Here is a 15,026-nt window from a genome sequence, read left to right on the forward strand (position 1 = left end):
AGGCACAGACTGGTAGGTACTTGGAATCTGCTGCCCGGGGAAGTGGAGGAAATAGACATGTCAACAAGCCAGGCTTGGGTATAGATCTGAAAACCCAAAGTCTACCTCGAATGATATTTCCCTCAACTTGTGTAATATTCCTGGTTTCCCTGTCTGTAATACCCTAAATAAACTCCGATTTTTAAGCCCTATATCGGTATCTATGGATACTCTCACTATAGGGAGGTTATTTTGTACTCACGTACTCTTCAAAAACTAGTTTATTGCTCTGTCTCTGCAGTGAGATTTAACTCCCAATGCCCACTGCTTGGTGATGGTCCCCACCCAGGAGGTACTTCCGTCTAACAAAGTAACTTAAACAGTTTATTTTATTTTTAATGATACATGTTTAAATTTAGGCACATAGTTCTTAACATCCATTTCGCACTCAGAGGGTTTCTCATTTATAAATGATTTCCAAATTACAAAATATTTATAAACTGCAAAGGATTTCCAAACACGGGTACAATTCTTACGAACTAGAAGGACATAGCAGCGAGTTGCAGACCAGTGAGTTGTCTGTCACAGAATCAGAAGGTTGACGAATGAATTGTAGTTCCTTTTTCTGTCACCCCTGTCTTTCTGTTGCTTTACTTGTCATTCCTAACAATTCCCAACATTTATGATATTTATACTATTTTCTACTAGATGACATAATCTATGTTTTCTAGACACCAATGCTGGGACAAAGTAACTCACACAGATGATCTTATAAGCATCTGGTGAAAGAAATCTCAAACATCCACAATTAATGTTGACCCCCTGAGTACACAAATATCCCAACATGTAACCATATTTGATGTGCCAAATGACATAACCCCATTATCTTGTGTTTGGCTAATGGAGACCAGAGGAATCCTGGTCACTTCACTTTGCAAAGCTCTGATGTGCAGTGTCGTCTGACGTGGGCGATCATGGTCTTTCCATGACATTGATTGTTCTCGGCAAAGTTTTGTACAGAAGTGGTTTGCCATTGCCTTTTATAAATGACTATGATTACACTTTGCACATTTAGACAGACATAACGTGAAGATTTTTACTCACGTATGTGAAGGATGTAAAACATAAAGTCAATTCAATTCTTCTGGGCAGTGTCTTTACAATGCTCTTCAGAGATTGTCTGCCTGGCGTCAGTGGTTGCATAACCAGGACTTGTGGTATGCACCAGCTGCTCGTGGAACCGTTTAAACCTGCTCCCATGGCTTCACATAATGCTGATCGAGGGCTAAGCAGGTGCTACACCTTGTCCAAGGATGTCCTGCAGGCTAACGGAGGGAAGGTGTGCCTTGCACTTCCTTCGACAGAGACGCATCTCCACCCTGCCAACGCTAAATTGCCTGCCGTGGGCTATCAGGCTGTACTTTTTAACTTCAAACTGACAGCTGCTTGCAAGTTACATTAAGAACTGGAGCCTGGTTCTTGTTTACAACAAAAAGCCGAGCAAAGAATATTTGTTAAAAGATTAACTTTATCACCAACAACTCTGACCCTTTGGAAAGGTCATTCTGCTGTGCTAGAAAGCTGAGTTTTTCAGTAAGCCTCTTGGGCCCTGGAAAGCAAATTTCCATCAGACTTGCACAATGTTTTATTTTTCTCAATGTAATTTGTTACTTTAAGATTATATGATTTTTAATTGCCCATGTCTGTAATGTTCTGTGTGGCTGCTTCAAAAAAGCTAATCTTTATGGCATTTATGTCCTTGGTTTGTCCGCCTGTGGCAATAACCTGGAACTTCAACTTGAGTTTAAATTGGTATCATGGTTGCCACAGACATGGTGAACTCCCATCAGTTCCCCCACAGTGACAAAAGAAAGGAGTTAAGTAGATGGGAGGTGGGTGAAGAAATTGTAACCCTGCCCATCACCCAGTCCTGCTGAATGGATGTTAACAATCTGGAATGTGATCCAGCCTCTCCCACTCTCGTAGAGCCATATAGCATGGGGACAGGCCCTTTAGCCCAAATGGTCCATACCATACCAACCAGGTACCCATCTAAGCCAGTTCCATTTGTCCCATGTTTGGCCCATATTCCTCTAAACCTTTCCTATTAATGTGTTTATCTAAAAATCTTTTAAATTTTGTTATTGTACCCACCTCAGCCACTTTCTCTGGCAGCTCATTCCCTATACTGACCACCTTCTAGGTGGAAAAGTTGCCCCTCTAGGTCCTTTTTAAATCTTTCACCTCTCAACTCAATCCTTTGCCCTTTAGTTCTTGTTACCTTTCTCTGGGGGGGGGGGGTAGAGTGTGTGCATTCACCCTATCTATGGCTCTTATGATTTTATATGCCACTGTAAGATCACCCTTCTGTCTCCGAAACTCCAAAGAATAAAGTCCCAGCCTGCCTGTAAAGCTCTCCCTGCAAACCCAGGAGTTCGAGAACTGGCAGAGTTCTCATAAATTCTTTTTGCATTCTTTCCAGCTTACTGATGTCTTTTCTATAGCTATGTAACCTAAAGTGCACACAATAGTCCAAGAGTGGTCTCACCAAATGTAGCACAACTTCCCAACTCCTGTGCTCACTGCCCTGACTGAAGGACAGCATGTCAAAAGCAACTATCACCACCTTGTCTACCTCTCGTGCTACTTTCAGGGAGCCATGTACCTGTACTCCTCAAGCCCCCTGTTCTACAACACCCCCCAGCACTCTACCATTCACTGTGAAAGTCCTAACCTGGTGAGAGTTTGCAAATTGCAAAGCCTCACACTTGGCTGAATTGAGCACCATTTGGCAATCCTCTGCCTTACTCAACTGACCAAGGTTCCCCTGTAATATTTTGCGAACAGTATCTCCTAAATCTTGACTTACCCCACCTTGTTTGGGTTCAAGAGCCAGCTGGAGGTGGGGGCTGAGTTGGGGGAAGGGCAGTCATGGCTGGAGCTGTATCTCGTCCCTCATATCAGATGCTCAAGACCACGTCGAATGCAAATGCTGTGCTGCCCCCCTGGGAAAACCGGTTTGGCAGCTTCGGATGCAGCAAGTCTGAACCGCGCAGTCTTTGGCCCGGTGCATATTGCAGACCCCCCCTCCCCCCGTGTTAATGCTTGAGTGCTTAGCTGTCAACAGGCAGAATGTGTCATCAGTTTGCTTTTATTTTGAGCCCAGAAGGAGCTTGCATTACCAAATAGCAGCCACTATCCTGCCATAGAAAACAGTTGTGTGGAGTGTCAACCATGAAATGAGGTGTTACTTGCTTAACTTTTGTCACGATTCAGGTGTGGGATCTCTTGTAACAATCTCTCCTCAGGAGGACCTGTAAGTGCCTCGGGCCTCCTCCAGTGGTCAGTTAGATTAAGGCTGTTCTGGGCCTCAGCTCTCTTGAGGACATAAGAGACAGAAGTTGGCATCATTCAACAGCCTAAGGTGTGGTCTTGGGTTTAGTGAGCGCCAGAGGGGAGTGGTGCACAGTTACCTGGGGCGGGGGGTGGTGAGGGGGAGTGGAAGGCGGAAGGAAGGAGGCAAAAGGCAAGTGTATGCCAGTCAGGATTCCTCTGTGGTGAGCCTCCGATTCTTGAAGCTGTCCACAGAAACAGGCCCTTCAGCCTGTCAAGTCCATACAGACCACCAGAAACATCAATTCCACACACATTCTCCCCACTTTCCCATCAGCTCTCCCAGACTCTACAATTTACAGCAGCCAACCGCCCATGCCTTCTGGATGTGGGAGGAAACCGGAGCTCCGGAAGTGGGGGTGTTGGTGACAAGTCCACACGGTCACAGGGAGAAAGAACGTGCACACTCCATGCAAACTGTGCCCGAGGTCAGCTTTGAACCCGCTGCACCACCACAAATCCAGTCTCGTTGGGGCTGCTGCCTGTGTCAGGAGGGTACACAACCTTGTGTGGTGGTTCAGACTACGTTGCCTCTCATGCTTCAGCGCGAAAGCAGTTTCTGCCTCCTGCGGTGCAACGCGCGTGCATGCTGCGGGGTGGGATTGGCGTGCGTGGGGCTCTGCGCAATCAGCCGGCCATGCTCGTTGCTCTTGGGAGAGTTGCAGCTATGTTTCCTGGGGCATTGCGGAGAGTTCCAACAACCGGCAGTCCTCCAGAAATTATTTACCCTCAGGGACACGAGAGACTGCAGATGCTGGAATCTGGAGCAGCACCAAGGGCCACAGTTTGGGGTCCAGAGGAAGGGTCTCACTTCAGAATGGCAACTGACCATTTCCCTCCATAGACTCTGCCTGATCTGCTGCGTCCCCCAGCTTTCAACATGATGTTCAAGTATTTGCCCTTGCTCCCTGTCAACTGTACCCATTCATCTTAATAGTGTTGCCTTCGGCTAGATGTTGCCATGTGACAAGGCTTGGAGACAACACCTGGGAGCCAAATTGTGTTTTTTCACCTTTGCAATGACATTTGACCCAAAATGGCATCTCTGGCCTTGGTGGAATTTGATTCGTGTTGGAGTCGCATTTGGCGTAGTCGTCCGGAGTCTGTCTCCCATGGAGGTTGTCCCTCAAACTGGGGGTATAGGTTAAAGGTGAAAAGGAACAGGTTTATAGGGGACTTGAAGGGCAAATCTTTCACATAAAGGATAGCTGGTATCTGTAAAAACCTGCCAGACAGGTGGTGGAGATAAGAACAGTAGCATTCAAGAGACATTTGGACAATGGGAGGGCATAGAGGCAAGTGGGATTAGTATAGATAGGCATGCTGGTCAGCATAGATCCCATGGGCCGAAGGGCCTGTTTCTATGTTGTACAACTCTGTGGCTCTGTAATTCACCCAGGACAAGTCTAAAAGCTTCTTTTTTCTTCTTTTAAGCGTTGAAGTGCTTTTGTAAGAATTGTGTGAAGGAAAACCAAACTTGTGAGACAGATGGGGCCTGCCTGGCTTCCCGCTCCAGAATTGGGGGTGTTGAGCATGAGATCAGACTGTGTGTGTCCCAACAAGACTTGGTCGCACCCATCTACTGCCGGAGCGACAAAGAGTATGTGACCACCATCTGCTGTTTCAAGGACTTCTGCAACAACCGGGAGATACCTCCTCCAGAAGGTGAGTACCAGGGTGGCTACTGCTCATTAATCCCCAGCCTGATCTGCCCCTGCCCCCTCACCCTTTTCCCACTCCTCAGGTTTGGTCTGCAGTGAAATCTGGCTTACACTAGGGCCCCTGCACTGGCAACACCTCTTTCTCCATGCTAATCTAGTTACATTAACCTCAGAGGCCAAAAGATGTTGTGTTGGGGTGGCTGGGTGGAGGATATGGAAAGGGGTGTGAATGTCATCAGTTCCTGAGGGCATTTGTCATGGCAGTCTGCCAGGTTGATGTTTGAGTGCCCTCAAGGAGAATCTTGGTTGGCTGGACCTGCCTCGTTCTCCAGACATCAGGACCAATCAGAGATTTCCTTTGGCCCGACCTATGAGGTGACAGGTTTAATGTGCTGCCAGTGCTCCATCTCACTTTGTGCCCCAAACAAACTGGATCTCTGCGTTAAAGTTGCCAAGTAGAGTGAATGGGAGCCTCGGTCACCTCTCTGCTGTGAACATGGTGTGCGCAAAATGGCTGCTGAGCTTCGCACAATAACAGCAAATGCGCTACAAAGCACAAAGCACTCTGGGAATCCCCAGAGACGTAAGGCGCTAAATAAAGGCACCCTCACTTCTTATCCCTGCCCTGTATTTTAAGAGTAGCCATCTGCATTGGTGTGAAGGGATGGAACTTTTTATTTCTCCCCTCTGAAGCAAGCAGGCTGAAACTGTAATGATTCAGTCTCTAGACCTGACGTAAAATATGATGCTTGTTCTCTCTCCAAGGTCCTTAAAAGCAGGCAGGTTGAAGAGATTTTTCTCAGGTCATTGACCAAGTTTGGTTGGTTCAGTTGGACCTTTGAGAGGACTGCTGTTATGGACCTGGTTTAAGTTTATCTCACATTTGCATTAACTTTCTGGTTTGATGTTGACTGGTTAAGCTGTTCTGACATGGACCAATCAGGCAACGAGTGATCGAGGCCATTGGACCATCTCAGTAGAGATTCTCAATCTAGTCCGTCATTTCTCTGGCTGCTTTGAGGGGGTGAGGGGTTGCAGGTTGAAAATAAGTGTAATTGGTGGGTCAACCACAGCTGGGTAAGACTGGCTCCCTGGTTGGAGTGGTTGTTTGCCCCAGCTGCTCGCCTATTTTATTTGCAGAGAGAGAGAGAGAGTACGGTAACAGACCCTTCTGGCTAAGTGAGCTCGTGCCGCCCAATTACATCAATGTGACTAATTAACCTACTAACCCATACGTCTTTGGAATGTGGGAGGAAACCGGAGCACCTGGAGGAAAGCCACGTGTTCAGAGGAAGAACGTACAGGCTTCGTGAATTGAACCTGAGTGGCCAGCGCTGTGATAGTGTCATGCTAGCTATGGTACTACCATGTTGCCCTCTGTCTTTGTGCATTGTGTTGGAGGTTTAAACCTGAATTCCTCTCTCCCCCCCACCACCTTCCCCTGGATCTGGGGCCTGTCAGTGGTCTCAGCATAAAGTTCCCTGTCAGCTCCCTATCGCTGTCCGTGAATTGACTGGCATCAGGAGAGTGGGATAGGAGCAGATGAATTTAAAGAGTGCAAAACACTGTGTGCTGTTCCTTTGTGTCTGCTATTCCTCATCGAAGCTTTTTTCTTTGTCCTGCTGGGAGCACGCAGCCAGCAGGCTGCCTACATTGAACGAACACTAAACCCGTGCTGCTGCTGTGTTTAGCAATCACAGCCCCCCCGCCCCCCACCACGTGTCATCCTCCAGAGTGCCGAGCTTGTCCACTTTCAGCCTGAGGGTGCTGTGTGCACGCCTTTCTGTCTCCTCTGTGGAGCCACTCCCTGTGAATGAGGCACTCCTGTAGCTCACTAAGAAGCCCCAGCAGGCATCTATTGCAGCTCCGGGACACTTCTTGTCTGCTGAAGTCCACCTCGTTTCCCCCACCCTCTGCTGACTGCCTTGATGTGGAACAAATGCGTCAGCGGGCTATTTGACTTTAATTGCTTCACAGCCAAGCCTGACCTCTTTTCAATGGAGAGCTGTCTGATTTTTTTTTATTTCAAATCTCATTTTTCCTAGTTACTTGAGCACATTTGGAACACAGGCCCTTTTGGCCCATGGTGTCTGTGCTGAATGTGATGCCAAATTAAAGTTAAGTCTCTTTCTTCCTGCACATGATCCATATCCATCATTCCCTGCATATCCATGTGCCAAGCAAAAAGTCTCTTAAACATCATTATCACATCTGCGTCCACCACCACCCCGGGCACCCACCACTCTGTGCGTAAAGAAAAAGGGGTTTCCCTTTCGTCTTAAATGCCTGTCCTCTAGTATTTGACATTTCTACCCTAGGAAAAAGATTCTGACAGTCTACCCCTGAGTTTCCTAAGTGATCTGGTCTCCCTTCAGATTCTGATAATTCAGGGAAAAGCATCTCAAGTTTCTCCAAACTCACCTTGTAGCTATGCCCTCTAATACAGGCAGCATCTCAGTGAATCTCTTCGGCACCCCCTCCATGGTTTACATGTCCTTCCTGTAGTTGGGTGACCGGAACTGCACACAATACTGACCAAAGTTTCATACAGCTGCTATGTGACTTCCTTACTCTTGTATTCAGTGCCCTGACCAGTGAAGGCAAGCATGCCGTGGGCCACCCTTACCACACTATCCACTGGTATAGGGCCATGTTCAGGAAGGAAAGTTGGCAAGTTAACTTTCCATATTGCTACTTGGCTGAAAGAGATATTTTGTTGGTTGGAACTTGGGACAGTAGATAAACAAGCCATACCTTCTTTGTATTCCAGTAGATGCAGAAACCTGCTTTACCTGGAGTCCTCCAGTCCAACCTCGTCATTCTTGTGGTGCTCTTCAGAGTTAGCGGGAGCCACTTTTCAGTGTGAGTGTAGGAGGGCTGACAGTGCGAGAGCTTGGCTTTGCACGTTTTAAGAGTTGAATGTTGAAATGGTGAAATTGGGTTATTTTTGATCTTGAACTTGCCGTGGCCAAAGTTGGAGAGGAAGATGGCCAGTTGCAAACCCAAGAGTGTTTTCTTTTCGTATGGAAATGTTGTATTCCACTAACAGATTTCCTTCTTTTCTCCGCCAGGTCAGAAGATTGATTTAGATGGCTGGGGCCCAGTGGAACTGGCAGCTGTGATAGCTGGCCCAGTGTTCCTTTTGTGCGTGGTGCTGATGGTGGCTGTATTCCTGTGCCATTACCACCACCAGCGAGCCTACCATGACCGCAACCAGCTGGACATGGAGGAGCCTTCCTGCGACCACATGTACATCTCCGAGGGAAAGTCACTGAAGGACCTCATGTTTGATATGACTACCTCTGGATCTGGATCTGGTAAGGAGGGCCAGGTGGGGGTGGGCTGTATTGGTCTCTTAATTCCTGCTACAGGTTCCCGTTCCAGAATAGTCAATAAATAGTTTACCTACCCAGCTACTGATTTCTCTAGCGAGACAGCAGAGACTGAAGATGCTGGAATCCAGAGCAACACACAATCTGCTGATGGAACTCTGATACAAACTTGCCTGTCCAAACTTTCCTCTTAACAACCTCTGCCCAGGGATCAAGTCGAGTAAACCTTCTCTGAACTGTCTCTGGCAAGCATGTAACGTTGCACATTTAATAGTAATTTAAAATTTAAACACCCAGGTTTACTAGTTGTCTTGTTCATCCACTGGTCCCACCCCGCTGCTTTTGTCAACCAATTCCCCACCCAGCCACCAAGCTCACTGTGACTATGAATTTTACCACCCAGTTAGTTTGAGATGTAGAAAGGAAAGGTTGTTTGTGCTGATCCTATTCACCCCATTACTTGCCCCTCTGCACCAGTGTAGTGAACGTCTCACTAGAACTACTGGGGGGGTGGGGCTGCCCTAACAGAGGTAATGTTTCTTAAGTAAGGTGTTAAAATGAAGTCCCATCATGGTGACAGATGCCATGACACAGACTGACTTTCTCTCTGGTATCCTGGCCAGTACTAGTCCCTCAGTATCACCAAAGATGATGTGGCCATTATCACATTCCTATTGTGAGATCTTGCTACCTGTGAATTGGCTGCTCCGTCTCCTATGTTACAGCAGTGACCATACCCCAAGTATTTTATTGACTGTAATAGGATTTTGATGTTCTATTACATCATCCTTCTATAGATGTATGGTGGAGAGTATCCTGACTGGTCGCATCACGGCCTGGTGTGGAAACACCAATGCCCAGGAATGGAAAAGCCTACAGAAAGTGGTGGATATGGCCCAGTCCATCACAGGCAAAGCCCTTCTCACCACCTGAGCACATTTACAAGGAGCACTGCCACAAGAAAGCAGCATCCATTGTCAAGGACCCCCACCATCCAGGCCAGGCTCTCTTCTCACTGCTGCCATCGGGAAGAAGGTGCAGGAGCCTTGGGTCTCACACCACCAGGTTCAGGAACAGTTATTATCCCACAGCCATCAGGCTCCTGAACCAACGTGGATAACTTCACTCACCAGAACTCTGAACTGGTTCCACATCCTTTCAAGGATTTGTTCTCAGTATCATCATTTTTATTTGCACGATTTGTCGTCTTTTGTTTGCCGGTCTTTATTTATGAAGAGGTTTTTCATAAATTCTATTGTATTTTATTTTTCTGTGAATGCCTGCAAGAAAATGAATCTGGAGGTAGTATGTGATGACATGTACTTTGATTGTATTTTGACTTTGTGCTTGAAACACCCTTTTCTTAAAAAAACAGTCAACGGTTACAGGGAGAATGGGGTTGAGAGGGATAATATATCAGCTGTGATCAAATGGTGGAGCGGGCGGTCGGTAGGTGGGTCCCGTGGGTTTGAGGCGTCCCCCACTGCTGTGTGATCAGATCTATCCCAGTTATGAAAGGTGCCTCTGTCACACGGCTTCCATCGGTGCCAGGTCTCCACTCTTCCCTTCTCCCTTTTAACCCCCACAATGTTTCCAGATCCCAGTCTCTCCTGCCACTGCTGACACTTGTCATTGCCCTTGCAGTAGCCCAGTCTTTTGCATGAAGAAGCAGATGGTGAATGCGGTTGGCTATTTGCCCATGGGGTGATGTCACTGTTGTCGAGGTTATTCTCGTATGCACAAGTGCATGTGTGCACAGGTACAATGGAAGAACTTGTGCAGCAGCACCACAACCACATGGTACCAGATAAGCAGCAGTCACAAGAAAAGATTATACATAATTTTTACAAGAAGGAATTAATTGGAGCAAAAAAGGCAAAGTGATTGAAGTGTTGCCAAACTGATTCAGTGATTATGGTTGTGCTGGTTGGTTCAAGAACAGAATGGCTGAAGGAAGGTAACTGTCTTGAATCTGCCAGTGTGGGACTTCAGACTTCTGCACCTGCTGCCCGATGGCATCGCCCAGATGATGGGGATCTTTGGGTGTCGCCTTCCTGAGGTGGCAGCACCTGTAGGTGCTCCTGATGGCGGGGAAAAGGGGGGGGGGGGTGTGAAGGCTTGAGCCCGTGATGTATTGGGCAGAGTCCATAACTCTCAGGTGATTTGCTTGTGTCCATGTGTACGTTGACGTGTAAGTGTACGTTGATTGTTGACGATGTCTACTGTTCGTTCTCCCTGCAGGCTTGCCTTTGTTTGTGCAGCGTACCATTGCGAGGACCATAGTCCTTCAGGAAATAATTGGCAAAGGGCGCTTTGGGGAAGTGTGGCGTGGGAAATGGAGAGGTGGCGATGTGGCTGTCAAGATATTCTCCTCCCGGGAAGAGCGCTCCTGGTTCCGGGAAGCTGAGATCTACCAGACGGTCATGTTGCGTCACGAGAACATTCTGGGCTTCATTGCAGCAGACAATAAAGGTATGGTGGCTTATTTTCCCATTTACTTTGTGTTGGCCAATAGTTTGGTTTGTGTGTGTGTGTGCGCACGCGCACGCTAATGACTAGGACTGTGCTCCCACAACACTCGGTTCAGATCCTTGTGTAATGCAGGGTCATAGACAAAATGGATTGAGTGGTGTAGAAAGAAGGCTGTGAGTTTCACTGGTGTGTGGGATGGTATTTCAGTTAAACAGTCTTATGTTTTCCCCATGGATTTTAAAATGGCAGAGTGTTTGCTTCTGTAACACTTACCCAACAGGCTGGTATATGTCTAGGGGAAAAAGAAATCCAGCCACACACCAACCCCGCCTCCCGTTCACGCAGATGCTGTGAGAATCGAGTTTATGCCTCGCGCCCCCGCCGGCAGTATCAAACTCACAACAAATACCATTATGAAATACACTTTAAAGAGTTTACTAAAATTAAAAGAGTATTAGGCAGTACAATATATATATATACAAGAAAAAAAAACAAAAGGCGCCAACTTATCAAAGTTCAGTCAGTTTAGTGCACATCGGTGGAGCTCATCCAGCGAACCATTCGACTCCTAGGTGGTCGTCCTCCCGAAACTCCCACTTCGGACTCCCCGGTGGTCTCCCGAGCGCACGTCCTCCTTCCTCGGCGTCTCCCTCCGGACTCCCCAAGCCCGCGCAACCCCTCCCCCAAGGTCCCAGCCTCACAAAACACAATAACATTCTGCATTGATTAACAAATGAATACAATTACCATATCAGCCATTCTAAAGTGAAACAACGGCAAGAGAAACTTTTAACAGACAAAGAAGCATTCCTACTCGTAACAAACCAAAGAAGCCCTTTTTAGTAACATACACAGGACATTGTACACTTCAATGGTTGTTCTTTGCCTTTCTCAATAGCCTTTAATGTAAATTATATCCTGAGATATCTCATTGCAGTATTCCCTAACACAACTTGACTCCAAGCAGTGTAGCTGTTAGGACAGGTAAGGGGCTTGTTGGTTTAAAGACTTGGTAATGGGGAAGGAGGAGGAAAGCACCGATATCGAGCCGGAAATCCAGAGTTGGAGACCCGGGCAGCTGTAGACATGACTCCCAATAGTAGACCAATCAGAAAAACTGCCGAGTTGTATCCGCGTTTGTGGCATGAGCACGTTCGGAAGCTGTAACTTTTAGTGCCTCCGTCAGTGTCTTTGATATAAATGGTAGAAAGTTGAGAGCCTGTTCCCTGTGGCACAGCACTCGCTCCATCTTGGAAGCGAGGCAACTGGTGTTCTCTCCATGCTGGTGTGTCGCTTTTTTATTTCTTGTTGTGCTGCTTTCAATTTAACCTTTTCCATCCCACAGATAATGGTACGTGGACACAGTTGTGGCTTGTGTCGGACTATCACGAGCATGGCTCTCTCTTTGATTATCTGAACAAGTATACGGTCACTGTGGAAGGGCTCATCAAGCTGGCACTCTCTGCGGTCAGCGGATTGGCTCACCTGCACATGGAAATCGTGGGCACTCAGGGTAAGGGCGTGGTGTGCTTTTTAACGATGATTCTACCTCTGTGAATCAGTTCCACAAGTCTGCGTACTTCAATCTGATACTGTTTTATTAGTGTTGAGCCAAAACTTTGGGATGGGTGTGACCGTGTGAATGTGCCATTAAGCTAAGGGTGCAGCAGAAACATTCCAGCCTGCTTCGGAGGAGAATATTCAGAACAATATTGTGATCCCGTAGAAACCAACACAATTCTAATGGGATTGGACAAATTAGATATTGGAAGGATGTTCCTGGTGGTGGTGAGGGTGCAGGTGAAGAACAGGGTCAGGCCGCAGGGGAAGGAAAAGGGGTAAGTCAGTTTCAAATATTTATTCCCCTGGAGTGTGGTGAACCAGTGCAATTCTCCACCACAGAAATCAGTTGGATTGCAGAAACTATTATTCAGGAGTCAGTTTTATTTATAACATGTACATAAAAAGGTACAGTGAAATGCATCATTTGCATCAAATTAAAGCAGCAGGGATTGCGCTGGGGGCAGCCCGCAAGTTTTGCCACTCTTCTGGCACCAACGTAGCATGCCCACAACTCACTAACTCTAACACGTATGTCTTTGGAAGATGGGAGGAAACCCAAGTGGTCAAGGGGAGAATGTATAAACTCCTTATAGACAGCGGGGGATTAAACCCTGATCTTACAGCTGGTGGTACACTAACCGCTGTCTCTTGTTCTCGGGGGCTGGAAGGGTTAAGGGATACAGGGAGAATGGTGGAACAGGGGACTGAGAGTGGAGACAGGAGAGACTGCAGATGATGGAATCCAGACTGGAAAACAGACAACTGGAGGGAACATGGATTCAGGTGGGTTGGTTGAGAGACTGCATTAGGGCTGAGAGCGAAGAGGGGAGATAGGCAGTATATAGAGATGAGAGGGAGGAGCTGGTGGGCGACAAGTGAGGAGGGAGGTGATGGGGCCGGAGGAGGGAGGGATGGAGTTGGGAGACGGTGGGTAGTAGGTAAAGAGGGGTAAGAGATGGGTGTTGGGGGGGAGGGTGGCACGGTAGCTTAGTGGTTTGGAGCAGCCAGCTGTAAGGTTGTGGTTCATTTCCTGCCACACACTGTAAGACGTTTCTATGTTCTCCCCGTGGCTGCGTAGGGTTCCACCCGGGTCCTCTTGTTTCTTCCCACATTCCAAAGATGTAAAGTGCACTTTCTCTGAAGCTGCTACACCTTATTCTGCATTGTTATTGTTTTATCTTGTTCTATTTCAATGCAGTTTAATGATTTGATCTGTATGAGCAGTATGCAAAACCAGCTTATCACTGCACCTTGATACATAATAAACCAATTCAGCTACATCAATACTTTTAAAGATACTGCTGTTGTCCATTATTGGCAGCCAAAGCTGTGAGCTCAGGAATTCCATTCCTTGATCTCCCAGTCTTTCTGAGATTTTTTCAAACCTTCCTATTTGACTTGAACCTAATATCACCTGCTGGTTCCTGGGTTTTCTTGTGTGGCTGTGTGTCAAATTTTATTGAATACTACTGTGAAGCACTCTGGGATCTTTTACTCATTTGAAAGGTGCTATAGAAATACTAATTCTTTGGTTGCCATGGTACCACTGGCTGTGGTTCTGGAATCAAAGCTGGAGAGGTGAACAGTGGCTGTGGCAATAGGCTTGTAACCAGCTTTTGCAACAGGATGGAAGTATTTTCTCTCGTGATCTGCGGTATACAGGCAGAAGGAACTTCACAGCAAAACTTGAGGGACGACTGTTTTGCACCTCCGCAACTAATTCGTGCTAAGACTAGAATCATGGGGCCCAACCATCATCATCAGTGACCTTCCTTCCATCGTGGGCTCAAAAGTGATGATTCCATCCTGTTCAGTTCCTTTCACAGCTCAGTAAATGAGCAATATGAGGTGCTGCTCATCTGGATCTCGCTGTGAAAGGAACTGAACAGGATGGAGTCCTGCAAGATCCAGATGATGTTCAGGCACTGGCTGATATGTGGCTTGTAACATTGCACCTCTAACCAAACATCAAGTCACCTGACCTTTGCACTCAATGGTATTGTCATTGTTAAGCGCCTTTGTTCCATCTGCTACAAAAGATGGGCCTTCCCAGTGGCCACTTATTTTAATTCTACTTCCTATTCTCATTCTGACGTGTCAGTCTGTGGCCTTCTCTACTGCCACAATGTGGCCACTCTCGAGTTGGAGGAGCAACACCTCATATTCCGTTGGGTAGCTTCCAACCTAATGGTATGAACATCGATTTCTCTAACTGCTAGTAATTTCTTCCCGCCATCCATTTCTCTCTTTTGCAATTCTCCATTCTGGTGCCTCTCTTCCTTCCCTTTCTCCCATGGTCCACTCTCCTCTCCTGTCAGATTCCTTCTCCTTCAGTGCTTTATCTCCTCCCAGCTTCTCACTTCATTCCTCTCCCCCCACCCTACCTGTTTTCACCCATCACCAGCCAGCTTGTACTCCTTCCTTCTTATTCTGGCTTCTTCCCCCTTCCTGTCCAGTCCTGATGAAGGGTCTTGGCCCAAAATGGCAACTATTGATTTTGCTCCATAGACGCTGCCTGACCTGAGTTCCTCCGCATTTTGTGTGTTGCTCTGGATTTCCAGCATCTGCAGAATCTCCTGTGTTTATGGCATTGTTATAACAAGGTCACAACCATCAAGTACTCAGT

General features: G+C 47.1%; 1 protein-coding gene across 6 annotated transcripts in view; it reads left to right on the top strand.

The window, feature by feature from the left end:
* LOC140741219 (activin receptor type-1B-like) overlaps positions 1–15,026 on the top strand; it is a 72,263-nt gene that overhangs the window by 43,966 nt on the left and 13,271 nt on the right. For 5 of the 6 annotated variants that reach the window (XR_012102034.1, XR_012102033.1, XR_012102032.1 and 2 more), the window contains exons 2-5: positions 4,807–5,037; positions 8,105–8,350; positions 10,607–10,837; positions 12,183–12,350. Coding sequence is in view for 2 of the 6 variants with exons in the window: in XM_073071167.1 (XP_072927268.1) it covers positions 4,807–5,037; positions 8,105–8,350; positions 10,607–10,837; positions 12,183–12,350 (876 nt within the window). In the remaining 4 variants the exon portion in view is untranslated. The remainder of the gene's footprint in view (positions 1–4,806; positions 5,038–8,104; positions 8,351–10,606; positions 10,838–12,182; positions 12,351–15,026) is intronic. The other variant, XM_073071168.1, reaches the window with a different exon arrangement.

This window comes from Hemitrygon akajei, chromosome 18 (assembly GCF_048418815.1).
Source record: "Hemitrygon akajei chromosome 18, sHemAka1.3, whole genome shotgun sequence".
Classification (NCBI taxonomy): Eukaryota; Metazoa; Chordata; class Chondrichthyes; order Myliobatiformes; family Dasyatidae; genus Hemitrygon; species Hemitrygon akajei.